Here is a 26,416-nt window from a genome sequence, read left to right as displayed (position 1 = left end):
AGGGGCCGTGGGAGGTTGGCCGGCCAGCCCCACTCCTGATTGGTGTGAGGGAGGCCAATTGGGTGTAAGGCTGGCTGGGGAGGGGCTGGCTGTGGGCGGTGGGCCGACCCTGCTCCCTATTGGAGTGGGGGGCGATCAGGGGTGGTGTTGGTCAGGGGGAGGGGCCGAGGAAGGTTGGCCATTTTGCTGGTCATAGTGGATGTCATAGCAACCAGTCATTTTGGTCATTATGGCATTATGGGCGCTGGCTTTTTATATATATATAGATATATTTTAGATACCCAATGTACACTACTATATCTAGTTTATTTTATAAGGTTTTTTTATTATTATTATAAATTATTTGTTTGTGTTGTCTTTAATGGCTTCACAATGGATTTACCATAATTTAGTCACTGTTTTTCCTAGTGGATATTTGTATCTAGTTATTTTCGTATAGTATTAAGAGCCACTGTTATTGATGCCTAATACCTACCAAATACTGTGCTACTGTGCAGGATAATTTATACAAATCTTCCCATTTCCACACTGCAACCCTGAAAGTTAGGTATTATTTCTATTTTACACATGAGGGAACTGAAGCTAAGAAGTTATGAAACATCTGTAAGATCAGAGATAATAATAACTTGGGTTCAACCCAGATTTGTCTGATTCCAAAGCCCATATATATGCTTTCTGCTATCTCATGCTGCGGGGAATAGTTTTATCATTTAGGTTTTTCTTCAGTTTGGGATTATTTTTTAAGATAGGGTCTCAGTAATAGAATTACTGAGTCAAAGTTTTAAGAATCTTGATATATACAGCTAACTGCTTTTTAAAAGGACTGTATCAAGATCTACTCCCACCGAGTTCTGTCTTCTCCAGGGGATGGGTCTCCTTTGAATTTGGCCACTGAGGATGAAGATGTGACCAGCACACTCAGGTTTCTGGTGGATGGTGTGTTGCTGGAGCTGATCAGGAGGGCCACGTTCCCAAGATGATGCTCAGAATTGGCAGCATACTTTCCAATCCACTTCTGGAGACTAGAAACCTTGTTCTGTGGTTTGCACAGTCTAGGAATCCACCACCAGCCTGTTCCCTGGAGGGCACTAGTGAATTCAGGCCTAGGCTGTTCCCATAGATTTTGTAATCAGAGCCCTTGGTATCTTCCCACCACCTATGTAAAAACATACCTTCTGGGGGGTTTACATCAGGGAAAAGGAAAACCTCTATTCCAATCTGGACTATCTAAGAGCGGACATTAGAAGTTCATCTAATTACTACCAAAGTGTCTTGACTACAGATCCAGAAGAGTAAGCTGGAGTCATGGCACTCCAAGAAATCTGTGGTATTTACCTTTAATTTCTGCCCTTTTTCATTCAGGATCTTCTTGTTTTATTTTCTTTTCCCTAATTTGAGAAAATTGGTCATACCCTCTTGCCTCCATCATGCACACAAAATCTAAAACACTTTCTCCTTTTATAAGGAAGAGATATCATGTGACCCTAAGGAGGCAGGACCACCCCCACTCCATTACCTACCCCTTAAACCCAAGGAATGTTTCCTGGAAGTTCTTCCATCTAAGGCCCTGACTGACTTGTGTGTTCCCCTTATAGCTCTGCAGGGACCTTGAGAGGTCATTGATCCATCTGGCTGCCTCAGGATCCCTCCTTGGCTGCTGTCTGGGGACAGCTCTGTATATTTGAGGTTTCCTTTCTGTTTAGTTAGAGGCTTATTTCCCTGTGTGTGTCATCTGGGATAGGGTGAGGTAGGGGGACCTTGTGCTTAATGGGAGATTTCTAAATGCACTGACTGCTGAGAGGGCTCTGTGAGTGTTGATTAGAGTTAAGCCCAGAGTGGCTGCTAATGTACATTCCTGACTGATAGGGACCAGATAATGTGCTCCAAGCAATATTTTTAACCTGTAGGAGATATGGAAGCTTAAAAGAGTTAAGCTTTTCTGCTACTTTTGGTGACACTAGGTGCTAAATTCCGTGCTGACATGAATAGCATTGAATCCTGGGCATTATCAACAAACAAACAACACACCACCTTTCTACTTTGAAGTCTCTCTTTTTCCATTCTTTCCTTCCCTTGCATCTTTCTTTTTATTCCTTTTTCTAGTTCTACTCTAGTTCTATCTCTATCCTCCCATACTGTGTTTTGATCTTTCTCCCTCCTCTTACCTCTCCAAAGTAAAATCTTGGTGAGAGATAGGAGAAAGGAAAATCCACAAACATGGGGAAGGTGCTAAGAGAAGCAATCCCGTCTACTCACTTCTCTCGGTCAAGTCTCAGCTGAGGAATGTGGAACTTCTGATTCCCTGGTATAAAATTGGCTGGGAAGTAAGAGCTGTATTGGGTGGAAGAGGTTGGTTAGGACTGGAAGCCAGGGTCTGTTTGGGTGGTAGGCTGCCCAGATGCCAGAGAGGCACCTCTGCTGATACCCTGTGCTCTGTGTATACAGGACATAAAGGATTCTCTATTCCCACCTCCCTCATCCCTGCCCAGAGACAGCCACCCCACCCCAATTCCAGGCAATGCCAATGAGAGCATCTTCTCTCCTGTTTTCAGGTATGGTCTTTGGCCTCAGGCCGGCTTGGGCAGTGCTTACACACCATCCAGACTGAAGATCGAGTCTGGTCCATTGCTATCAGCCCATTACTCAGGTAAGGGAGACATTTTTGGATATGCCCCATATAATAATGCTTTTATTTTACAAAATCAGTTGGGCTAGAAAATCCTCTACCTGTATATTCTAGGTTGCTTTGTTTGCGCTGCTCTCCTGGAGATTTTGGAAATCCTCCAGAGACTTGAGGTCTGAAGGTTACTTCATATAAGCATTGGGTTGAGAGAACCTTCTAGGAACCAACTTCCTAAGCATCTGGCCCATCAATGTGAAGGAAAAGATACTAAGTTAGAATATAACTGAGTCCAGCTGTACAGCTGTACAGCCATGTCTCTTCTGGAAGAAGTTGTTACCTCAGCACCTCTAGGTGACAGCACCAGCAAAACTGCTCTCATAAATCAGTGGTTTGCTCCCCTTGGGAAATGTCTTTTGGAGAATCCCTTAGAGCAGTGGTCAGCAAACTGTGGTCATTAGTCAACAGTCAAATATCAACAGTACAACGATTTAAATTTCTTTTGAGAGCCTAATTTTTTAAACTTAAACTTCTTCTAACGCCACTTCTTCAAAATAGACTCACCCAGGCTGTGGTATTTTGTGGAAGAACCACACTCAGGGGGCCAAAGAGCCGCATGTGGCTCACCAGCTGCCGTTTGCTGACCATGGCCTTTAAAGTATTGAGTCATTAGGAGAGGCTTAGGGCCTGTGTGCCTTTGGGTCCTCATCCAAAGACGTGTATGTGCAGTAGATGCATTGATCATTGTAGCAGAAGTGCCAGGTTTTTTATGGCGGCTTTAGGCTACCTTTGGCCTGACTGGTATTTCTCTAACTTTATCTGTGAATGAGTGAGCGTGCATCCTAACTGTGCTTTCTGTCTAGGCTTTCTTGGACTAACGTAGAGCCTCTCTCCTCCTCAGCAGGGTGCGTTGATGCCCTCTCCTGCACCTGCTCTGTCACAGTGCTTACTTAGGGTCTTCCCCATTTCCTTTACCCCTTACACCCCATCAGTAGGAAAGCTGTAGGGCTGCCAACCTCCAACACTGGGTTTGAGTCAGTCATTTGTTTTATGAGAGAGTCAGTTCCCCCCTTCCCTTTTTCTCTTCACCCAATGGAGCTTGCATCCCTCCGCCTGCCCCTTCCACAACTCCCTTTCAAATTTTTTTCTTCCTAAAGAATTAGAGCCGATTAGCCACGTCATTAATTCTTCAATTTGACGGCTGATATAGCAGGACCTGAAACACATTGCTGACCTCAGAGAATGGAGACCCCATTCCTTAGCATATTGACGATGGGAGAAGTTAATTAAAATTCCACAGAGCGGAGGTGTCGGCTAACCTATAAACCTGTCGCTGTTCAGAACAAATCATTCTAGTGATCCTAGGAAAGAGGGAAGGAAAGACCAGCCCGGAGAGGCCTAAGTGTGTGGGAGTGGAGGGTGGAAAATGGAGCCATTGAGCTTTGTCCCCTCCTCAGTTTCTTCCTAATGCTGCCACTTCTTAAGCCAGTTAGCCAGGCTTTGGGGTCTGGGGGCTGAATATATGTAAGGATTGAAGGAGGGTGAGACAGCCTGTGGGGAATGACAGGTGGACTGGTGACTTTGTCTTGGTGGTTACCTGTGGACTTTTGCTGGCTTCAGGAGACGAGGGTGGGGTCCGTGATAGAGGGACATTCTTCAGGGCTGGAGATGGTCCACGTATTTCCTGCATGTGGGTTTAGGCCAAAGAACACAAACAGGCTCTCCCAGCATCCCCACACATGGCCCTCTACTCTACCTACCTCTTCTGGAGTGTGTTAGAATAAAGCATGGCAACTGTTGAAGATGATGCCAATAAAAGGTTGAGGACTGCCCTAGCCAGTTTGGCTCAGTGGATAGAGCATCAGCCTGCAGATTTAAGTGTCCTGGGTTCAATTCTGGTCAAGGACATGTACCTTGATTGCAGGCTCCTACCAAGCCTGGGCCCTAGTTAGGGCACATACAGGAGGCAACCAATCGATGTGTTTCTCTTGCATGGATGTTTTTCTCTGTCTTTCCCTCTCTCTAAAAATCAATGGAAAAATATCTTCGGGTGAGGATTAAAAAAAAAAAAAAAAAAGGTTGAGGACAGATGTCTGCCTTTACCATTGAATAGCAGTTTAGATTACCATGAACTGAGTTTGGTTTTTTTTGGCTACAACTTGGAGGAAGGACATAGTTTTCTATTACTAGTACTGCTTATGATGGCTACTACTACTAGCAGTTAATATCTATTAGTCATAGCTCTATGCCAGACCCTCTGCTACGTCCTTGATGTACCTCATCTTTGGTGAAAACCTGGGTCTTATGTTTTCTTCACATTCTCCTTTAAAGTCGTCTTGTCCTCTTAGCATACTTTCTTGGCTCTGGATGAATCTTTCACTCACTGTTGGCTGGCTGTTCAATTCCTGACCCATGGTTATTTGAGATGACCTTTTCCCTAACTTCACAGATGGTATCTTGGACTCTTTAAAAATAGTTTGCTTTTGGGATTACTCTAAGTGATCAGGGCATATGCTGGTGTTATCTCTGTTCCTTTTTCTCTTACCTGAAAATAAACTGGGGTAGGGGCCTTTTCATCTTTATTAGAACAATTTATTTTCTCTATGTCCGTGAATTAGAACCTTACAATAAACTCACCCATTTATCCCAATCTGGGAGCCTCTGCCTCCCAGCCTCAGGGTTGTTCTGGAAGACTGAAATTCTGCTTTGCCACCAGCCAACAGAGTAGCTTCAGTAAGTCATTCCCTTCTCTGAGCCTCAGTTTCCTCACCTACGGTAATAAATGTAAATACTGCTTCCTCTATAGACCTTTCTAGAGTATTGTGAAGAAGACCTGAGATGATGAATAAGAAAAGCTGAAAGGACTATAATATGATATCAGCCAGAATCTCCTCTCTGGGAGAGCTTGTTTAGTGGCTTTACCTGCTGTCGTGGCTCCACTCTTGCTGGGGCTTTGGCTGGCTCTTGTGCCTCTTTTGCAGTCTTCTTGAATTGGGGATTCAGCAGGAATTTCTCTTTCCTCTCCCTTTCCTCACAGTGTTCCTGCCCTTGATGGCTGCCTTCCGTTCCCCTTCCTGCCACTTTCCCTATTGAATGTGGTCATCGGAGTCACTAATGTGATGCGCCCCTTGAACCCCCTCATGAAGAGCATGGATGGGGGGGTGGGTAAGCTGTCCGCTAGGGCAGTGACTCCTGGTTTACCTGAAAATTTCTTGCTTTCCTCATAGCTCCCTCATAGTTAGAAGGAACCTGGGCAGTTAGAAGATCTGGCACACCTCTTTTCTTAATTAATATCTTTCTTCTATTTAAAATATTATTTCAGAGCTATTTATCATATTTATCTGATGCTGGGCTTTTGTGCCTTTTTTCTGTGTGTGCTTAGATACTTGTAGTATGAAATATGAAATCTCAAGCCCTAGGCTTATTTTGAGGTGCTCATGACTGGAAGAAAGCAGGTATTCTTTCTTGTGTCCAAATATCACCTATCCTTCCTTCCATGACCCTGAGTTCTCCATTTATAAACAGCAATGGGAGATTATATTTAACACCAATCATGTGCTTAGAGTGTGTTAGGTACTCACAAAACATAGGAGTAAAACTTCTATCAGCAGAGTGGCAGACAAGGATTTTTGCTCTAGCCTCTTATCCATCTTCTTGCCTTGATAGTAATAATCCTGTTTTTAAGATTCGTTACTTATAGGTGAAGCCCTCCTCCTGTAGAGGAGGCTCAGCCTGGAGCTGGGAATGAGTGAGGGAAGAATGGGTTGCGACAGAGTAGAAGTGAGAGGCTGGAGGTATGTCTGGGTGTATTGTGGGGCTGAGCACATTCAGTCCAGCTGGTCTCAGACATACACCCTCTTGAGGTCACAGTGGATTCTGAGCACTTGTCCATGAGTAACACGGAAAAGCAGAGTTTTCAAAATGTGAACTATGTTTTGTTGCCATTTAAAATTATTTCCAGCTGAATAAAGTTAGTAAATACTCAAGAGTTAGGAAATGCAGAACTATTAAAGACTTAATTTCATTCCCTTTTACTTTCCATCTTTCCCTTTCTTACTCCCTTTCCTCCTTATTCCCTGTGTATTGACTGAGCACTTGCTCAGTGGTGGGGACAAGATGGGTACATAACTGTGATGGTTGCCAGATGATACTAAGAGCCTAAAACCAGGACGTCTTTGGTTGAGGGGTAAGAGGGGTAGTTCCTGGCTGAGGGAGAAATGGAACCTTAGGGAAACTTGATATTGGGCACACGTGGGATGGGGCAGAAGAGGCAGCAGTTGGTGTTCAAGCCTCTAGCCTGTTGCCTTGTCCTGTTGGCTAAGGGAGGACCACAGACATGCTTTTACCACTGGCATCTTGGATAGTAGCTGAGGCCCTTGAAGGACTCTGAGGGGACGGGGAAATTCTCTGTGAGATGGGAGGAATGGTGGAAGGCTGTGTGTCATCGAGAGCTGGCCTTACTCAGGTAGCTGTAAATGCTTGCCCCAGTCCAGGAGTATGGATGCTCCTGGGTTTTCAGTTTGCAGGACTCCTTCCAAGCCAGCCATGGGGGGCCCTGGTGATAAGATGGATCTGTAAGCCTACCTCCCCTGGTTGCCTGAGAGGGGAAGAGAGGAGAGCCCCCAGACACCATATTTATTACCTTTCAAGAAAAAGGAGGTGCTCAACAGAACCCTTTCCCCATCTCTGAACAACACTTGCTATCTTGTGAGAGTGTGGTCAGGAAGGCTTCCCAGGACACTTGGGTTTTAATCCCTTCTCTCTTGTTTCTGTCATTTGGGAAATATATGAGTGGTATAGGTGTAGAAACTTGACTTTGCTATGTTATTAAATATACAATATAATTTTGTGTTACTTTGCTCACTGTGGTGGCCTGTTTGTTTTCTGGGGGATTAGTCCAAGTCTGCATGAAATGTACCGATTCAAATTCGTAAAGTGAGTTGCGGCCTCTGGGGGGTTTTGATGGAGCAGCTGCCCCTTCTTGCTTCATTTTTCCCAGAGGTGAGGGAGTCTGGAAGGAAAGCAGGCACTGTGTACTGTTTGGTAAGGGGGTGGGTTTATTGGGAGAGCAGGGTGTTTGTTCCAGTGGCTACACAGTTTACTGTGTGTCGTGTGTGGGGTAGATGCATATTCACCAGCCTGTTGAAATGCACCTTTCTTTAGAGAAAGGTAATTGCATCTGGAGTTTTCCCTGACAGAGAGGTCTGAAAGATTGGAAAAAGACGCAGCCAACTTTCAGTTTGGATTCTTTTGATTCCCAGTGGTTCAGCAACCCTTTGGCCCTGGGCTTCATAACTCAGTGCTTTTAGGAGAAGACAAATCAAAAGTAAAGGTTGTGCCTCTGAGTTTTGCTTTTTTCTGGTTGGCAGTAGAGAGCTGGGTCTTGAAGAGGATCCCTAACCTTGAAACCTGAAAAATATTCTGATGGTTGACTTTGTTAGGCTTCACAATGTGGCTGGTTCTCCTGATGGCTTGGCCCCTGGTCAACTCAAAGACCCCTCAATTCTCCCTCCCAGGGCAAGGAGGAAGCTTCCTCTGGGGCCTGACTAGGGAAAGGAGACCTACCTAAGGCAAAGAGGGGCTCAGTGTTCCCCTTTTCCAGGCTGTAGAGCACACAGGAGGGAGCTTCCTGATGTGCCCTCGGTTGAGAGTCAGAGGCACAAAGGCACCATGGAGGGGCCAGGGATTGATGTGGCTGGCAGGGGAGGTGTGACACCTGGAGGAAGAAGGGTGCTCTGGGTAATGCTAGGTGGGCTCCTTAGTCCAACCTGAAATGACCGAAAATTGGACAAGGATCAGTGTGGGCTTACATTTGAACCAGAGTTTGGTCCTTCCGAGTCTCAGGGCAGTGGCCACCACCCTAGAGTTCATTGCCTGTGCTAAGCCAAGCCTCTCCTATGGATGTATCCATCAGTAAGCAAGGACGAAATGCCACAGGGACTGGTGGGTTTTACTTCCTCAAGATTGGATTTCTGCCACTGTTCAGGGCAGGATGGGCACGGGGAGGCTCATGTGCTGAGCTGCTGGCCTGACACCAGCAACCCAACCAGTCCTGGCTGGCCCAGAACCCCTTTGTGGGAGCGACTCCTTCCCAGACCAGCAAGGTTGGCTCAGTTGTTGAACTGACTTAAATAAAATACCACAAATAGAAACAGAGGCTGCTGCAGAAGCCTGAGACAGAGTCTGTGCATGGAGACCCTGCCCCTACTCACAGGAATACATTTCCATCCTGTCTCAGTGTTTCAATTCTTTGAGTTCCCTCTCTGGTCTCTCTCTCCCACCTGCCGCCCATCCCCTGTCCATCTTTCTCCAGATACTTAAGCATTGCTATGTGGTAGACTCTGGAGAAACAGCAGTGAGCTAGACAGCATAGTGTGGTGGAGAGACAGGCCAGTCAGTGGGTAATCTGTGTGCTAAGTTCTTAGGTGGAGGGATCAGAGCCTGCACCTTCTGGCTCCAGGCCCCGCCTGCACCGCAGTTTCTTTTCCTGATGCGGGAAGGGAGAGGAAGGTAATTTTCCTGCCGCAGCTGTGGCTGACTTTTCTGGGTTGTGTGTGCAACGTGCCTGTGTTTTTCCACCTTTGATCACTGTTCTGCCGACAGATAATTTAGCAATCACATCCCAAGGTGGAAGCATGGAGTTAATGTTAAAATTAGTTGTTGTTTTTTTCTCTTTACTCTTTAAACTTCAGGGGGTGATGAGGCAGAGAGGGAGGTGGGAGGGTGAAGGGGAGCTATAAATTCTGGAGCTTGGTGTAGCTGTTCTCTGAGCAGCCGGGAAGCCTCTGATGTCTCCACAGCACTTTCATTAACATTTAAATTAAGGGTTTGTTTTCCAGTCTGTTTTATAGGCAGGGACCTTTCATGGCCTGTCACATGCATACAACCCCCCACCCCCCTTTCCAAGCAAGTGTGTAATTGTAGCCACTGCTCTATCCTGACTCCTGGTTGCAGCTGGAGTTCAAAGGGAATTCCTGGAGATGGAGCTCTGGAGGTACAAGGTGAACAGTCAGGATGTGGGTGTTCCTCCACAAATGAAGGCGCTGTGCCCGAGCCCTTTCTCCTCTTATTTGACCTGTGCTTTTCTCTTCTCTTTTAAGGGACATACACTTCCATCTGCTCTGACCCCTCCCACCCTTCCTTCCCTGGGGCCATCAGGCTTGTGGGAAAACCTGCATCCATGAGCGGTTTCTCCTTACTAGTATATCACAGGTTAGGCCCTGGGACAGATCCTTCTAAGATACAGATCTTTATGCTTAACTTCCTCCTTTTGATTTTTTTTTTTTTTTTTTTTGAGCCTCAAGAATACTTCCTCCTATTCTACTTAGAGAAGCAATAATATAAAAGAGATTACAATCCAAGAAGAATTTGTAATAGGATCCTTTGGTCCTAAAAAGTGCATTCTAGAATCGATAGGCATGTGGACACACCATAGTTGCAAGCTCTGAGTGGACAGTATTTGAAACAGCATACTGACTTAGGCGAACATTGAGGCAACAGTTTTTCCAGGTCTTGGCATCATAGGAAGCTCTCCTACTCCTCAGTGAATTTGTTTCTAAGCTTCTTTCCGCGCTAGCATATCTGGCCGCATTTGGGGGTGTTTAGAAAAGATATTCCTGTTCTGGTCTCTCAACTCCTCCTCAGCATCCTGTTGATCTGTAGATGATGAGAATGTGTACCAAACACTCACAAAGCATCTCATTAGCTCATAACCTCTGAGAGCTTAGTTCACCTGCCTGCTGGTCTTGAGCTAGCCTTCCTCTCTAGACAGTAATGAGAGGGGCACTGGGGCTTTTTTCTCTTTCTGATCAGAGGCTGAGAATTTTCTTTCTCTCAGAGGTTTTACTTCACTACTTGAGTCACTGCATCTTTCCTTCTTCTTTCACTAACCCACTCAAACAGTTTCTGACTTATCTGCAGGATTGAAGATGGCTGAGTGTCTTGCCCTCCTGTTCCAGGTAACCTAGTCAACAGGTGGACACCCTCATGCCCTGGAGTCTTGCTCAGGGGGAGTGTGGGAGGAGCCAGAGTGACCCTTGTGCAGGTGCTGCCGGGCTCAGATTGCAGCCTGGTGTCCAGGCCCTGCCTGGTGGTGATTAATCTGGGACACGGGCAGGCAGAGGCCCAGCCAGGGCAGCTTTGGTCCCTCACTGTGAAGACCTTTGGCTCGGAGACTGAACTGATCTCTGTTGCCTGCTTCGGCGTGAGTTTGATCTGTCAAGGCTAAAGAGGAACCTGATGGTGGGGCGGAAACTTCCTAGTCCTTTCTGACTTATGGCACCGATCCATGCCAGTGGCCCTGTCATGATAATACTCGTATATTTAACAAGATTTCCCCACCTGTTGGCTGTAACACTCAGATCAGTCAGAAGAGAGATTTTCATGAAATATCTGTGTTTTTAGTTTCTTGAGCAATGGAGCTTACTCTTATAAATAGACTGGGAGTTGAGGTGGGTCTGAGTGAAAAGGATAATGATGAGGGCGTAGCTGAATCAGTAGCATTAATGTGTGTTTATGTATTGGGGGTCATGTCAGAGGTGGAAAGATCACCCCATCCTCCTGTAATTCGGTGGGTCTCAGGCAATTTGGGGCAGATTTCAATATTTTATTTTTGCGCCAAGTTTTAAAATTCCTTGTTTTCCTTTTTAAGCCAAATTTTTTGAAAATGTGCTTCCCCCTTGTCACCTACCAGAGTTATTGTCTCTGGGATCTCCTGATGGCAGTCTCTGGTGTCAGCTATAATTCTTTTGTTCTCCAAGTTCAGGACAATCATTCATAGCTCTGCTTGGTCATGGGCTTAAGACCCAAGAACAAGAATCCTGATGCCCATGACCATTTCCCTATATCAGTGAGTTTCAGTAAGTTTCTCTATTATAATAGTTCCATTTAAGGGGTTAGGAGATTGGAATCCAAGAGCTGGAACATTTTCCTCACATCATCAAGGAGAATAGACACCAGTATATACCACCAATAATAGGATACGTATGTTGACACCATTGATATGGAAAACTATAAAGGTGCTATGAATCATAAATCTGAATTCTGCTGTGCTGACTAGTTTCATGTATGGTGATCGTAAAGGATGTATTTATGCCTCAGCACGCTAACAAATGTACTTGATTCTTTTCTTCAGACCAGTACTAAAAGATTTCTGGCTTTGTGAATTGTACAGCTGCTAATCCTTGTGCCTCTCTAGCAGTTTCTTTCTTTCTTTCTTTCTTTCTTTTTTTTTTTTTTTTTTGAAAGTTGTAAATATCTACTCTTTCTTTTTTCTTTTTAAAAAATATATTTTATTGATTTTTCACAGAGAGGAAGAAAGAGGGACAGAGAGTTAGAAACATTGATGAGAGAGAATCATCTATCAGCTGCCTCCCGAACACCCCCTACTGGGGATGTGCCCGCAACCAAGGTACATGCCCTTGACCGGAATCGAAACTGGGACCTTTCAGTCCCCAGGCCGACGCTCTATCCATTGAGCGAAACCGGTTTCTGCTCTCTAGCAGTTTCTTAAACAGGACTCTAGAAGTTTCAGATTGTGAACTTTTGGGAGGGGTGTTATTTGCCATCTTTTGTAAGAGTTATGTGCCTGTGTGCTACAGATGAAACCCCTGTGCCTCTGGGGTGCCCTATTTAGCTGACCACCCAAGATCCTTGCCCCTTTTCCCAACTGGTTCTTGCTCCACACTGGCCAGGGCATTTTCATAGGGGGTAATTTGTAACATGTCTGTCAGACAGGCTTGGTTTAGGCAGAAGTTGCCTGCAAGGGAGGATGGGTGGAGGGAGGAGGGAGGAGAGTACGCACATACAGAAGCCATGGTAATTGCAAAGTGAATATTAGTCCAAGAGCTGCTGGCCCAGGAAATTGCTTTCTGCAGAAGCTTTCCTTTTTCATAGTTTGCAATGCAAATTTAAAACATGGATAGGGAACAAAAAAGTATAGGAGGGGCAGGTGGAGTGCCAGTTGGGATGTGATAACATCCAAAATCCTCCCAAGGGCCTTAATTTGCAAATAGGAATTTCAAGTAATGAGAGAGAACCTTTTAAGGAGATTAAAATAATTATAAATCTTATTTTTCTGTTAACACACACACTCTTTTTTCATGTTCTTGTGTTCAGACTTGTCTCTGGCCCTGTTCAGCTTTCCCTGCTGTCTCCTTCTCTGCTCCTTCCTACAGTGAAATCATAATCCAGCTTCTGAACAATGGCCATGGTGGTCATAGTGTAGTATTTTGATTTTCACAGCAGGCTGGAAGTAGCAGCTCCATCTAAGGTCGGTACTCTTCAGAAAATGTGCATACTGGCCCTGGGGGCTCGGGTCCTGTGTACATTCTGAGGAGCATGCATCTTGAGGCAGGAGCTTACCTGCTTTTATGGAAGGCATTAAAACCAAGGCTCTTCATCTTATGCTTTCTCTGATCCTCTTAACACTGTGGTTAGGCTTGATGAAGCAGAATGTGGGGCCAGCAGGCCTTTTTCCTTTCTCTCTTTCTTATGCTTCCATCTGCCCCGTCTAGAGAGGTGTGGCTTTTTGCTTCCAGACTGGAGACACTTAAGTCTGTGTTGCTTGGTGGTGCTGGAGGTGGGAATAGGTAGGGGATGGCCACCAATTTCATTGTGCTGGCATAGTAAGTGGTCAGTTGAGAAGCTTCAGATCAGCTTCTTTCTAGGAACTGAATTAAAGTAGATAGGAAGACACAAAGGCTAGAATAGAAGGAAGAGCTTTTCAAATATAAATGTGCCTCAGTAGTAGAGGCCTGTGTAGCTGTGGGGACTGCATCTCCTCCTTTATGTGTGGCTCTGTTGCGCATGTGTCATGCACTGGCTGAATAGATAGGGAAGGAGAGGCTGAGATGTGTGGGCTAAACTGAAATGAACTCCTTTCTGCCTGTGGCCACCATTGATTGGGGACTTTTGAAAGAGAGATTATCTCGAGTCTTGTCCTGTGGTGCTTAGTCAAAACTCTGTCATTTTAGGAGCACAGTCTCCCTATAGGATGTTGTCCAGATGTAATCAGCCATCTCTTAGCATATGCTCCTCACTCTGAACTTTCTGCACCATGGCCTGCAGGAGCTACAGAGGGGGTATGACCACTGTCTCTTTTTCTCCTGAGGATTTTACTTTTACAAGACAATGTAAACTCTCTTTCTCCAGTTATTTTCTGCCTTGTTGCAGCTGTAGCGTTATCTGTCCTGGCCAGCCTGTACCTCTTCCTCCTGGGCCTGAATGGGAGGAGACCAAGAGAAGGATCAGCTGGGCATGAGGATGAGATTTGTAACATTTAGCAAAGAGGAGCACATGGGCTAATGTGTTTAAAGCACTCTACCTTCCTGACCAGTTTAAATCTCACTAGTATTCACCGCGAGCTGTGGTTGAGAATAAAAACAAATAATTAGCCCGGCTGGTGTTGCTCAATGGTTGAGTGTCGACTTTTGAACCAGGAGGTCACAGTTTGATTCCAGATCAGGGCAAATGCCCAGGTTTTGGGCTCCATCCCTGTTAAGGGGTGTGCAGGAGGCAGCCAATCAATGATTCTCATCACTGATGTTTCTATCTTTCTCTCCTCCCTTCTTCTCTGAAATCAATAAAAAATATATTTAAAAAATTAATACAAAAAGATAAATTGTTCAGAAGATTCTTCAACTTGTTAGAGGTCTGTGGCCAGGAAGAAGGAGAGAAAAAGTTAGGGTTATAAAATTATATTAGTTTGGCAGTGAGAATAAAAATAAAAAAGTGAAAATCTTTTAACACATAAATTCCATTTCTAGGAATGTATCCTAGGCAATAACCAGACCAGTATGCAATATGTGTTTATTAAGACTTATATTAACTATATATATATATATATATATATATATATATATATATATATACACACACACACACACACACACACACATTAATAGGGGTCTGGTTAAATATTTTATGGAACATTCACTCAACAGAATACTACATGTCTAAAAGGAGAATCTAGATATATAGTCATTGATTCCAAAAGATGTCATAATATATTGTTAAATGAAAAAGGGTCACAAAACAGTATGATAGTTACTTCACTAGCTCATGTGGTAGGTTTATACTGACATTTTTTTTTACTTGTTTGTATTTAAATATTTTATATTGAACCCATTTTTTAAAAATATATATTTTATTGATTTTTTATAGAGAGGAAGAGAGAGGGATAGAGAGTTAGAAACATCGATGAGAGAGAACCATAGATTAGCTGCCTCTTGCACACCCCCTACTGGGGATGTGCACGAAACCAAGGTACATGCCCTTGACCGGAATCAAACCCGGGACCTTTCAGCCCACAGACTGATGCTCTATTCATTGAGCTAAATAGGTTTCGGCTGAACCCATTTTTATAATTAGAAAAAAAGTAAGTTACATTTAAATGTCTATTATAATGTCAGGCATCTGTATACAAAATCCTTTATTTATATTTTACAATTATTAAATTAAATATGGACCTATATTTTATTTTAAATGGTGTTATTGAAGTATAATTTATATACCATAAAATTCACTCATTTTAAATATACAATCTAAGTATACAATTCCATGATTTTTAGCAAATTTACAGAGCTGTGCACCCATCACCACAATTCACTTCAGCATATTTTTATCACCCTGGAAAGATCCTTCCTTACGTTAACTTTTGCAGCATTAAATATGGCTTCATGCTCAGGACCTTTTGTGGGGAAAGAAATAAGTTAAAATATTGGAATTTGTTTAAAAAGGCAATGTAAACTGAGAAATGTTTTTCTATGAGGAATGCATATTCCTGAGTGCCCACCTTACAGATGTATCAAGAATGCTGTAATGTGCAAGGTCACATGGGGAGTATGAAGTACAAGAGGCAGTTTTCACCATCCAGGGGCTTATAGTCCAATAACTCTGCACATCCTCAGGTTTATTCCAGTATATGTGCAGTGTGAGAGCCATCAATTCTCAGGATTATTAACAAGAAATCAGAGGAAAGCAGTGGCCTTTTTTTGTTAACTCAGGAGCTTCTTGGGTGACATGGAATTTGAAGTGGGACTTCAAGGATGGCTTTCCTTAAACTGCTGAAGGGAAGTTGAGGCAAGGGGACAGGTATGAACAAAGATATAAGGGATGGGAAATTCAGTGTATGTTTGGCGGTTCAGATCAACGAGTTTGGCTACCTGGGATAGAGGCTTTGTGTAAAGATGTGGTGAGGCTGCTTTTGGAGGGCTTTGAAGAGCAGAGTGTGACTTGAAGCTGAGGATAATAGGGAACCATAAAAGGTTTTTGCCAGATTGAAGCCATTAAATAATTTACTTGGTGGCACAGTGTATAGGATACTTTGGAAGCTGTTGTATACTTTTCTGGGGGTACACTTTGTTAGAAATAAGGGACTGGACTCCTAGGGATGGGGGAAGACAGCCTGGACTCAGGGGAACAAAGGAAACAATCTGTAGGCAGTCATGACTGCATTTGAGGAGGAGAGGGAAGGGGCCTGCACTCTCTGAGCCTGATGATTAAAGGGACCATGGCTGTGAGAAGGCTGAGTTCTGCTTTAGACCTGTGGATTAGAGTTGGTGATGGCAGTCGGGTAACCACGGCCGGAGGCAGCAAGGAAGGTGGAGCTCAGATATGGGATCAAGATGTGAAAGGTATCAGTATAGAGATATGATGTGAGGGGTTAGTACCAAAGGAAAGCCCAGAAAGAAATAAAGGCATCTGGGTAAGGAGAAACTCAGAGGCAAAACATACTATCAGAGAGAGCAGATCATCCACTGAGACTAGACTTTGGGCAACTTACATACACTCCCTTATTACTAGCTTGCTTGTTAGGCCTCCTCCCTTTTCTAAGTGATGATAAGAGAGAGAAAATCAAAGTGCACAACCTTGATAGTGATGCGTAGAGATTTGCAAGCATTTTATTCTTTTTGCTTGATTCAAACTACAATAAATCCCAAGTTTTGCTTTCTCTCAAGGTTATCCCTCTGGCTCTTCTTCTGTTCTCTGTTGTTCTACCCTATGGTTTGTTTGTTTGTTTGTTTTGCTTTTTTTCCTCTATGGTTGCCTACTTTTAGGCTTGGTAATTCCTCCTCTCCCCCCTCATCTCACAAAACTATTTAGTGTAAATTGGGTCATGGAAGGTCAGCAACTGAGCTAGAGATGCTAAGTGAGGGAGTGTCATTAATCCCAGTGGTTTTCTCCATGTTTGGCGATATCAGGGGAAATCAAAAGAGGCCGATTTAGGAGAGAAAAAAAGCCAGCTGACCACTTTGCCATTTGGAGAGATTTGGCATCAGAGCCACAGGGGCAGACCAGGTTGTGGGCTTGCTTAGGCATCTGTGCCTGTCTGAAAACTTTTTCTTTCAAGGGAATTAAATAGAAACTTGCAAATGCTCCTCAGATTTTTTAGGGTAGTAATTCCATGGGGTTTGTCATTTGTGTTTGAAGCTAGTGGTAAGGAGGGCGGAATGAGGAGAAGCAAAGGGGTGGAGATGGAAAGCAGAGAAGGAATCAGAGAGAGAAATTTTATTGAGGGAGAGTTTGCTGGGTTTATGGGGGGGAATCTCTCCCCTCCTCCCCATTCGGATTTGAAAGGGCCGGTGAATCTTTGATTAGGTGCAGGTCAAAAGAATTTACACATTGTGACCTTAATAACTAGAGGTGATTGGCAGGCGGCTGTGGGGAGAGGGCCGCGGGCCCCTTTCATCTCACTTAGCACAGAGGAGAGACAATGGGCCAGCCGATTTTCCTTGTTGTCCCTTGTTTGAAAAGGTCTGGTGTCTCTACTAGGTACCTGTGACATGGGGGTCTTGATTGGGGTCTCATAAAGGCCCCATCAGTATGTCCAAAGGCCAAGAGTACAAAAGCAAGCAGTGGGTGGGGGTCTCAGCTGACCACTGAAGAAGGGAGGGGAGGGTCCTGGAGGCAGTGGAGGGAGAAGCAACCCCCGATGGGAGCCCTTATAGAAGGAGGAGAGGAGGGGGGCAGAGAAAGGCCATTTTTGTCCCTAACTCATCAAGCACATCTGCAGAATTGTCCAAGCTGCTGCCTCCCGGTTTCAAAAGAAAAAAATGATCGTTTGATAAACCGTCCCTGATTCACTGTTTTCTCACAAGGGCGGGAGACCCAGCCCTGACCTCTGTATGATTTCACATCAGGACCTGGCTTTCTTTCCTCCACCCCCAAATTGCTAAAGAAACTTTGAAATGTATCCTGTGGCTTTCTCTCTCCCTTCTTCACCCCCCCCCTCCCCCATTTTCCACCCTCTCCACCCCACTGGCCTCTGTTTTCTCCCTGGGCGCTCCAGAGTGTAGGCAAGTAATTAGTCCCCTCTTTCTGGGGCACAATGAAGCCAGGGTGTTTGGCAGCCCCCTTCCCACCGCTCACAGAGCCGGGGCCTGGGGGGAGGACCAGGTGGCATGTGCAGTGTGTTGCAGGCCAGCACAATCGTTGGGGCACAGGGCCGGGGGCCCAGGGACTAGTGTGCTCCTGCTTCTCGAAGGAATGTGCAGAGGCGCACGCATTAATGGTCCCCACACAATGCTCGCATTTTTCCCCGGGCAGAGGCATCTTCCCTGTGAAAAGGCTGCCGAACCTGGAGCCCAGGCGGGGGCTCCGGCCCCAGCGATGGCGTTATTCCCACCCTGCGCCTAGTCACTTGGAGCTAACATGGGAGACCAACAGGCCGCGTCTCCCGAGAGCCGATCTTTGTATCCGATGTGTGCTCCCCCTCCGCCCTGTCAGCTTTGTGTGTTCACGGAGTGTTGATTTTAATGCGGGCCTGTGTTGGGCTGGGAGGCCAGGCTGGGGGGCCTCAAGTCTTTGTCTTGTAGGGCCTCTTCTTGGAGGGTCTTCAGCCCTGGAGACTAGTGGCAGATTTGAGAGGTAGGGTGAGATGCCAATTCTAGCTGGCAAAGAATTCCCCCATCCATGCGTCTGTCACAGACCGTGCGGGGTGCCCAGAAAACAAGAGCACCTTGGGATGTGCAGGCACACGCTTGCTTGGCCCTCTCCCCCAACCCCTTGAGGGGGGTGGTTAGTTCTACCACACAGGGCTGCCAGCTTGAAGTGACTTACCCCCCTTGTGACAGTCTGGCAGCAGCACAGATTGTGAGCTCCATGGAGCCAGGGCAGGGCCTTGTCTTCAGGGGTTGAGGAGGTGGTATGGACAGACAGGAGGGGTCCTGGGGAAGCACAAGTCTGCTGCATTGACTACCAAGCAATTGGTTAGGGTCAGGAGAGAACAGGACTAGACAGAAAAAAAGGGCGAGTGTCTGGGGGAGCATTGGCAAATCTCAAATGCCTATCTCCAGCAGTGGAGAGAGTGCCCTACAAACTAGTGACTGAATGGGAGGCATTTTCTCCAGTGAGGATAACGGGGCCCCATTGCAGGTAGACCCACTGGGGCCTGTCCCACAGGATGGCTTCTGCCTTTACCATTGCCCTCACCGCACAGTACCCTTGTGAGGGAGCTGGGGAAGGGCCTTTACCCATTCTGGGCCCTTGGTCTTGCTAAGAGAGGAGATGCAAATGCATGACTTTAAGTAGGGGGAGACACTGGAAGCATCTCCCAGCCTGGTTGTGGCCTGCTCTGCTTCTGGGGAGAGGGAACCCCAGGGTACTTGGAGCAAAGGAGCTGGTGGTGGTGACCTGCCCAGCACCACCCACCCATGGCCAGGCATCTGGGGTGGTGGTGTGGGTGAGGACTTCATTTGAGGAACCAGGTTTTTAGAAAGGGACTGTGTCCTCACTTTCCATATGATCAGAAGGCAGAGATGTGGGCTGGCCACTGGGATGAGGTGGCCCTGGAGAGGCAACCCGCCAAGGTTCCCGGAGCACAGCGGCTCCTCTGTGCTGCTTTTGGCATCCTTCAGGCTGTCTCAGGAATTGGTGCCAGTCACCCTGCCAGGCCTGACGAGGGAGAAGAAGCTGGAGCTCTAAGGCCTTCGAGGGGCCTGAGTCCCAAAGGGGCTCACTAGTAAGGAGCAGCTCCAGCTCTGGGCCACTCTGTGGCAGAGAACATTTCTCTTATTGAGAAGTAGGCACTCCCAGCAATACCTACCCCTTCCCTTTTCCTTGTACTGTTCTTTCACTTCACTTTTCTAAAGGCAGTTTCTTCCCTCCTTCTCTTCCATTTGGTGGACAGCTCATAAAGAGCCTGGAAGAGTCTGAGCTTATGGTATGAATGCGATAAGGGAGGGAAGGGGTGTCAGGGATGGTTACTTTGGGGCTCCAAGAAAACACTGACGCTCTCCCTGTCCTACCAGGACTGGGGGAGCACCCACAGATCATAATCTTTAAATGTGAACTCGGTGGAGGAAATCCTGGAAACAAATGAGACATATCTATAGAGGGTGTTCAGCTGGAGAACACGAGCATTTCTTACTAATTGGAATGCAGGGCATTTCATTATTAAGCTTCATTACAGGGGCAGAGTGCAGCAGCCTCTTTGGGAACTCCCTGGACTGTTTTTCCCCTTTAAAAGCACAATTATATTCAGTTGCTCTGGGAAACTTTGTGGAGCACCCAGGGATTTAGAGGAGAGTTTGGAATAAGGTAAAAGGAGGGAAAGATGGGCTAGTGGCAGGTGCTTGGAGGCTTCCTCATTCCTGGACAATAAAAAAAGAGGTGGAAAAGCCCTAATGGAGGTGGGGACCTCACTTCTGGAATAAGATTGAGGAATTTGGACAAAAAATAAAAATGTTGATCAGACACCCTGACTTCCTGGGAGACCTCATACTTTATCTTTTTTAAAAAAATAATTCATTGGGGTGACATTAGTTAATAAAATTATATAGGTTTCAGGTATTGTTTGATTGCTTTAAATTTTTTATTAAAAGTGCAAAATGGTGCCCTGGTTGGTGTGGCTCAGTTGGTTGAGCATTGTCCCATGCATTGAGAGGCTCTCGGTCAAGGCACATGCCCAGGTTACAGGTTCAATTCCTAGCAGGAAGTGCACAGGAGGCAGCCAATTTATGTCATCCCCCCCCTCTCCCCCCCCCCTAAAATAAAAAACATATAAAAATGTTAAAAGTACAAAATTGTGAGATTCTGATGCAGTGCACGGTCTGACAACTGTTGTTTCCAAGCATGCACCGGCCTCTCACCTTTGAGTGAGTACTTCAGGAAGACACCTCCGCGTAAGTGAGTGCATGTGTATGGATTCTTAAAGCCACGGGCCCTCCTTTCCTTTTCCCTGGAGCAGGGAAGAGGAGTGCCGAACCTAGTTACTGAGTTTCCCGTAATCACTGTGTTTCCTGAAGTCCTTGTTTTTCTCTGGATTTTCTTGCTCAGCCTTCTCCCTGGGACGCCCCTTCCTTGTGAATTTTCCTCCTGTTGGTGGTAGAGGGCAAGGACATGTTTTCTGAAAGAAGTGTGTTTCTCATGTAAGTTACATGGGTGGTTGTGGCCCTGTGGGAGCACACAGGCCCTGGACATTGACGAGAGCAGGCCTGTGAGGCTGCAGCTGACCTGAGAGTTCTGAGCAGGTTTATCATCTGGTCTAAACTCCTTAGCTTTTTCACGGAGGCGGGTGGGAAATTGGTTTTCTCTAGAAACCTTCATGAGGATACTGCAAATCAGCAATGAACAGTGTCCGGTATTGGCATAGGTGCTGTGTAGCAATGAGAGTCTAAAGTGAGTTGGGTCACCCAGCCTGTAAATCAGGAACCCACACCACTGTCAAGTGTGTGCAAATTTATGTCATTTCTTTTCATTCTTCTGAAAGGCTTGTATTCCATCCCAAGTGGCTTAGTGGGAGAGAAAGGAAACTTCCTATCAAATGACCTTGTTGGTATCCTGATGTTTTTCCAGAGAGAAACCCATAGTTTTTATGATTTCAAAAGTGGATAACAAAAACATGCCACCAGGGGAATGCAGACTGGTGCAGCCAGTGTGGAAAACAGTATGAAGTTGCCTCAAAAAATTAAAAAAGGAACTGCCATTTGACCCAGCAATCCCACTTTGTGAATATATCCTAAGAACCCTGAAATATATCCTAAGTGAAATAAGCCAGCCAGAGAAAGACAAAAATCACATGATCCCACTTATAAATGGAATCTGATGAACAAAATAAAAAGATGAATAAAATAGGTCCAGAGGCAAGGATGCATGGAACAAACTGACAGATCTCAGAGGGGAGGGGACTGGGAGGTATGGGGTGAGATTAACCAAAGAACATATGCTCAATGGCCAGATTATTATGATCTCTGAACACATAATCTGGCCACTTGGTATATATCCTATGTAATAAAAGGCTAATATGCAAATTGTCCCCTCAACCAGGAATTTGACCAGCAGGCAGCCCGGCCAACCGCCCATATCCCCTCTCCTTGGCCAGGGTGGCCAGACCCCACCCATGCACGAATTCATGCACCAGGCCTCTAATACACACATACACACACACACACACACACACACACACACACAGACACACGAGTGGCCAGATTATTATGTGTTCAGAGATCATCATAATCTGGCCACTCAGTGCACATAGCCCACGAACACAGACAATAGTGTGGTAAAGGCCTGGGGTGGAGTGGGGGTGAGTTGGAGGGGGGCAAATGAGAGACATCTGTAATACTCTCAATAAATTAAAAAAAAAAAAAATACTAAAATTAAAAACAAAAACAAAAACCCATGCCACCAGAACAAATTTGTTCCAAAGCAAGCAATGAGAATGTGGTGTGAGTGGTAGGACTTAATTTTAAGGAATTGGACGGACGGCAGGCAGCTGCTTAGGGAAGTTATTCCTCGGCCCAGCATTGCCCTAAACTCCTGTGTGAAAACTTATTCTGTGTCAAAGACCTAGAGAGAAGAGTCCCTCCCCTTCCTCTCTAAGGTAGTAAGACCACTGAAGGTCTGGAATCAGTGCTCTGGGCCCAGAAGAAGGGAACCAACAGAAGCAGGATGACTTGTGGGTGGGGGCTCTTTTTCTGGAAATAATGTAGGAAACAGACAAGTTAAGGTCGTCATTGGAATCTCCTCTATCCATAGCAAGAAGCCTTGGCCAGGCCCAGGGCCCGGAGAACTCGGTTCTTGGGAAGAAGTGGGCTCTGGCAGCGTCTGGTGTCAAGCCTCTGTTTGGAAAACCATGCATACCCACAACTAGCAGGACTGCAGGGGTCTGTGTGGACCTGGGGACCTTGAGGCCCCCGAGTTTTGTGGTCAGGCTGGCTGAAGCCATGCCTGTGCCCCATCCTTAACCACTGTCACCAGGAGGTAGAAAAATTCCCACCAGGCTTCTACGGACCAACTCTGGCTCTATTGGAACTTCCATTCTCAGAAAAGGGATAATAGGTACTAGGTGTTGTGGGATTATTGTTAGCTGTTTATGACCTGAACCTGGGTTTGAAATTAATTGGATTGCAGAAAAAAACTTACTTTTATTATTTTTCAAATCACCTAAATACCCCAAACCAAATCACCCCCCTAACCTTTCATCCTTCTCTCTCTCTGTATTTGCTGCGCAGTGAAAGGTGCTTCCCCAGCCTCCTTTGGGTTGCTGTGCTGAACAAAGTGAGAAACCCAGGGAAGGAGGAAGGTAGTGCCAAAAGGGCTTGCTACTGCCCCCCACCCCACCCCCAAGCTCTGCGTCCCCTGGCCTGCCCCAGCCGCCTCACTGTCTGGGCTGCAGCCCAAACAAGCAAAGGCGCCTTGACCAACAACAAGCCCCAGTTTTGTTGCTCCTGTGGGGGAAATGCTTTCTGGAGCCCAGGGATCTCCTCTGAGAACCACCTGTGCCTCCTGGCCTCCTGTCTAGCCTGGGCCTTTGGCACAAGGGCCCCTGCATTCCAGCCAGCAAGCTGATGGCAGAGTGAGGGGCGGGAGGGGGCCAAAGGGGCTGTGGTCAGTTTAAGGGGGTGCAAATTCCAGTCTGTCCCTTTAAGGCCCCTGCTTGGCTCAGGATCTCCTGCGGCCCCTGGCCAGGTTAAATTTGTCCTGTCTGTCATCAGTACTGACAGTAGCTTTCTACAGGATAGGGGAACCTGAGCTCTCTCTCCTTACCTAGTTCTTAGAGCTTCAGGAGGGGAACAATATAGGTTTCTTTTACTAGGTCACTTCTTGGTCAGCAGTCTGCAGTGCCTCTCTGTTGTCTAACCAAAGCCGGTGGTAATGATGGATGAGAATGACCGACACTTATGGAGTGCCCACTAAATGCCAAACACTATGCTGAACACTTACATCTCATTTAATCCTCCCAGATAGGTACTGTCACCATCCTCAGTTTACAAGGAAGGAAACTGAGGCCTAAGAGAAGTAATTAACATGCCCATAGTTACCCCTGGTAATCGATACACCAGGGTTTGAGCCCTGGCCTCTGACTGCAGAGCTCATGCTTTTTGACTACTGCTTTCTCAGCCCATGGTGATCGCACTGTCATTTGGGATTAGAACTGCTTGATTGTCTTGAATTGCTTCCAGTTTTTAAAAAACATGAATTGAAGATATGACTCTCTTGGTGAACCTTAAGCTGCCTACGGGCAAGCCTACGCAAGTTTTCTTTTTCTTGAATACCCCAGTGCCTAGGACAGGGCTACCTCGGATAGCCCTGAGGTACTTGAAAGAATGAGGGCCTCAGCTAGGAATTATCCAGGCGAGACCTTGTTCTGTGAGAGGGTGGTTAGTCCCAGAGCAGGAACTTCCCTCTGAGGGGAGAGGGTGGCTGTGCAGGGTGGACACGAGGCTGACGCAGGGGCAGCAGAGGCTGAGGAGACAGAGTCCAGGCCGGATGTGATTGGAGCTGGGCCAGTTGTTTTGCGTGGACAGGCTTGCTTGTCCCCTGTAGGCTGCTCGTCGGCACTGTCCCAGAAGAGGCTATTCCAGGAGCAGCCTTCACATCTCTCAACTGTGGGCGTTTGGATTAGCCACCCTCTACTTTCTGGATTCTTCTGTAGAGAGTCACTTTGAATCTCTTTTGGCAGGACTTGAGTTGGGGGAGGATGGAAATAGAGCTTCTCAGCAATCAGTTCAGACCAGCAAAGAAGCGGGGTGGGGTAGTACATCATACTGCAGTCATTTTTATGGCTAGATCTTAGTTTTAGGTGGGGAAAGGCAAAAAGTTTGACCTGACCACCACCTACAAGCCATATGCCAAATTACTTCAACTGTCCCCCCCCTCCCCCGCCATAATTGATCCTGAATATAATTCATTTTGGCTCAGAGGCTGCTGTGTGGGTTTTTTTTTTTATGACAAATGGGGGTGTGACCCCACTTGTGTTGGTGTGACTGGAGGGCAGCCAGGAGGCAAGGCTGTGGAGAGTGCCTGTAGTAAGGGAAGCTCAGCTTTGTTCCCTTTTCATTGGTCCCGGGTTCTGCTGGGCCGTTGTGGTGGAGCAGCCCGGAGAGTATCTGGCTCAGGGTATCCAGAAGCAGCTCTGAAGGTTTGCTCAAAGGCAGCAGGATTGGAGGCCACATGGGTGTGGCTCACCCTCTATTCTCCTCTCTGCTCAACCAGAACAGCTCCCCTGCTCTTGTTTTATACAATTAGAGATGCAAGTGCACAAACATTTTCTGTAGCTGTTTTTATAAGTTAGAAAACATGGTTGTAGTATAACTTTCCCATTTTACAGACCAGCAGAGTGAGGCCTCTGGAGGTTACAGGCTTGCCCAAGGTTAGACAGCTTGTGAACAGCTCACCTGGCACTGAACACTGGCCTCCTGAACCCCAGCCTTGGTGCCTGCCCGGCCTGTCTTCTCGGCTGGCAGTGATCTCAACTCCTCATTCCCTCTATCCGGCTGTTTGCCAACCAGCCCTTCTGTTTTTGGTGTTTTCATTCTTTCCAGGAGAACTACTCTTTCTCTCCTGCGTCTGGGGTCAGGGCTCTCCTTGGGCCAGCTGTGGGAGGCAGGCAGTAACCACATTACTTCACTGCTGGAACCCCCATTCCGGCTTTTGGACACTTAGCTATGACCCCAGATAAGCCGTGTGCTGCTTTTACCCTGAGACTCCCTTGCTGCTTGGCTGCTGTGGTGGCAACAGTAGGTTTAGAGCCTGGGCCTCCTGGCTCTGCACTCCCAGGAGAGTCTCTTGCCCTACTGCTTCCTGACTCAGGGGTATCTGAGAAGGTCCAAAGTGAAATGTGAGCTCCAGGCCCTCTGGGGAGAGCCAGGCAGACACAGCACTGTAGCCCTCCGCCCCACCCCCACATCCTGCTCCAGGTCAGTCCCACCACCCATTCCCTAGTCTTGGCTTCATAAGTCAACCAATCATCTTCCATGCCTCTGCCTCCCAGAAAACTATTAGGGGCCACTGGCCTTGATTGGAAGACACAGATTGGGTGGGTGATGATGTAGGTCCCTTATCCAGGCCCCAACCCCAGCTGCCCCCACCTGCCCCCACCTGCCCTGGCTTACCACGGGGCCCAATTCAGAGGCCTCTTTTGTTTGACTCGCACAGAGCAGCCCCAGCTCACCGTTCCCACATGCCGAAGTTTCCCCACCATTCACTGGAAAGACTGAAAAGCCCTCAGCTAATTGCGTTGGGCTGAAAATTACCACTTCCCTGCACGGGTTCCCCTGCTGCTGAGGACATTTGTGTCACTGCTGTATTTAGGGGGAACAAAGGCCCCCTGGGGGGAGAGCCCAGGTACGAATGCGGGATGGGGAGTAATTGCAGTCTCTCCAGGTGAAAGCCCTGTTAAACTTCAGTAAGTCAATTAGGCTGGGGGAGAGGGCAGAGACCCCCACAGTAAACGGTTCCCACTAAGCAATTAAAGGAAATCATTTTAGCTTTGAGGAGAGAGACTGCTTATTAGAAATTTTGTGGGTCCCCATCTTCCCTACCTCAGCCCCCCTTGGGGATGAAACAACAAAA

The 26,416-nt window shown here is 46.5% G+C and overlaps 1 protein-coding gene across 1 annotated transcript in view; it reads left to right on the top strand.

The window, feature by feature from the left end:
- Positions 1 to 26,416, top strand: part of FBXW4 (F-box and WD repeat domain containing 4) — a 79,621-nt gene that overhangs the window by 23,844 nt on the left and 29,361 nt on the right. The window contains exon 5 of the mRNA XM_084903791.1: positions 2,553 to 2,647. Coding sequence (XP_084759917.1) covers positions 2,553 to 2,647 — 95 coding nt within the window. The remainder of the gene's footprint in view (positions 1 to 2,552; positions 2,648 to 26,416) is intronic.

The sequence above is a fragment of the Pipistrellus hanaki genome (genome assembly GCF_964339955.1).
Source record: "Pipistrellus hanaki genome assembly, chromosome: 14".
NCBI classification, from domain to species: Eukaryota; Metazoa; Chordata; class Mammalia; order Chiroptera; family Vespertilionidae; genus Pipistrellus; species Pipistrellus hanaki.
This window is presented reverse-complemented; position numbering and strand designations above follow the sequence as displayed.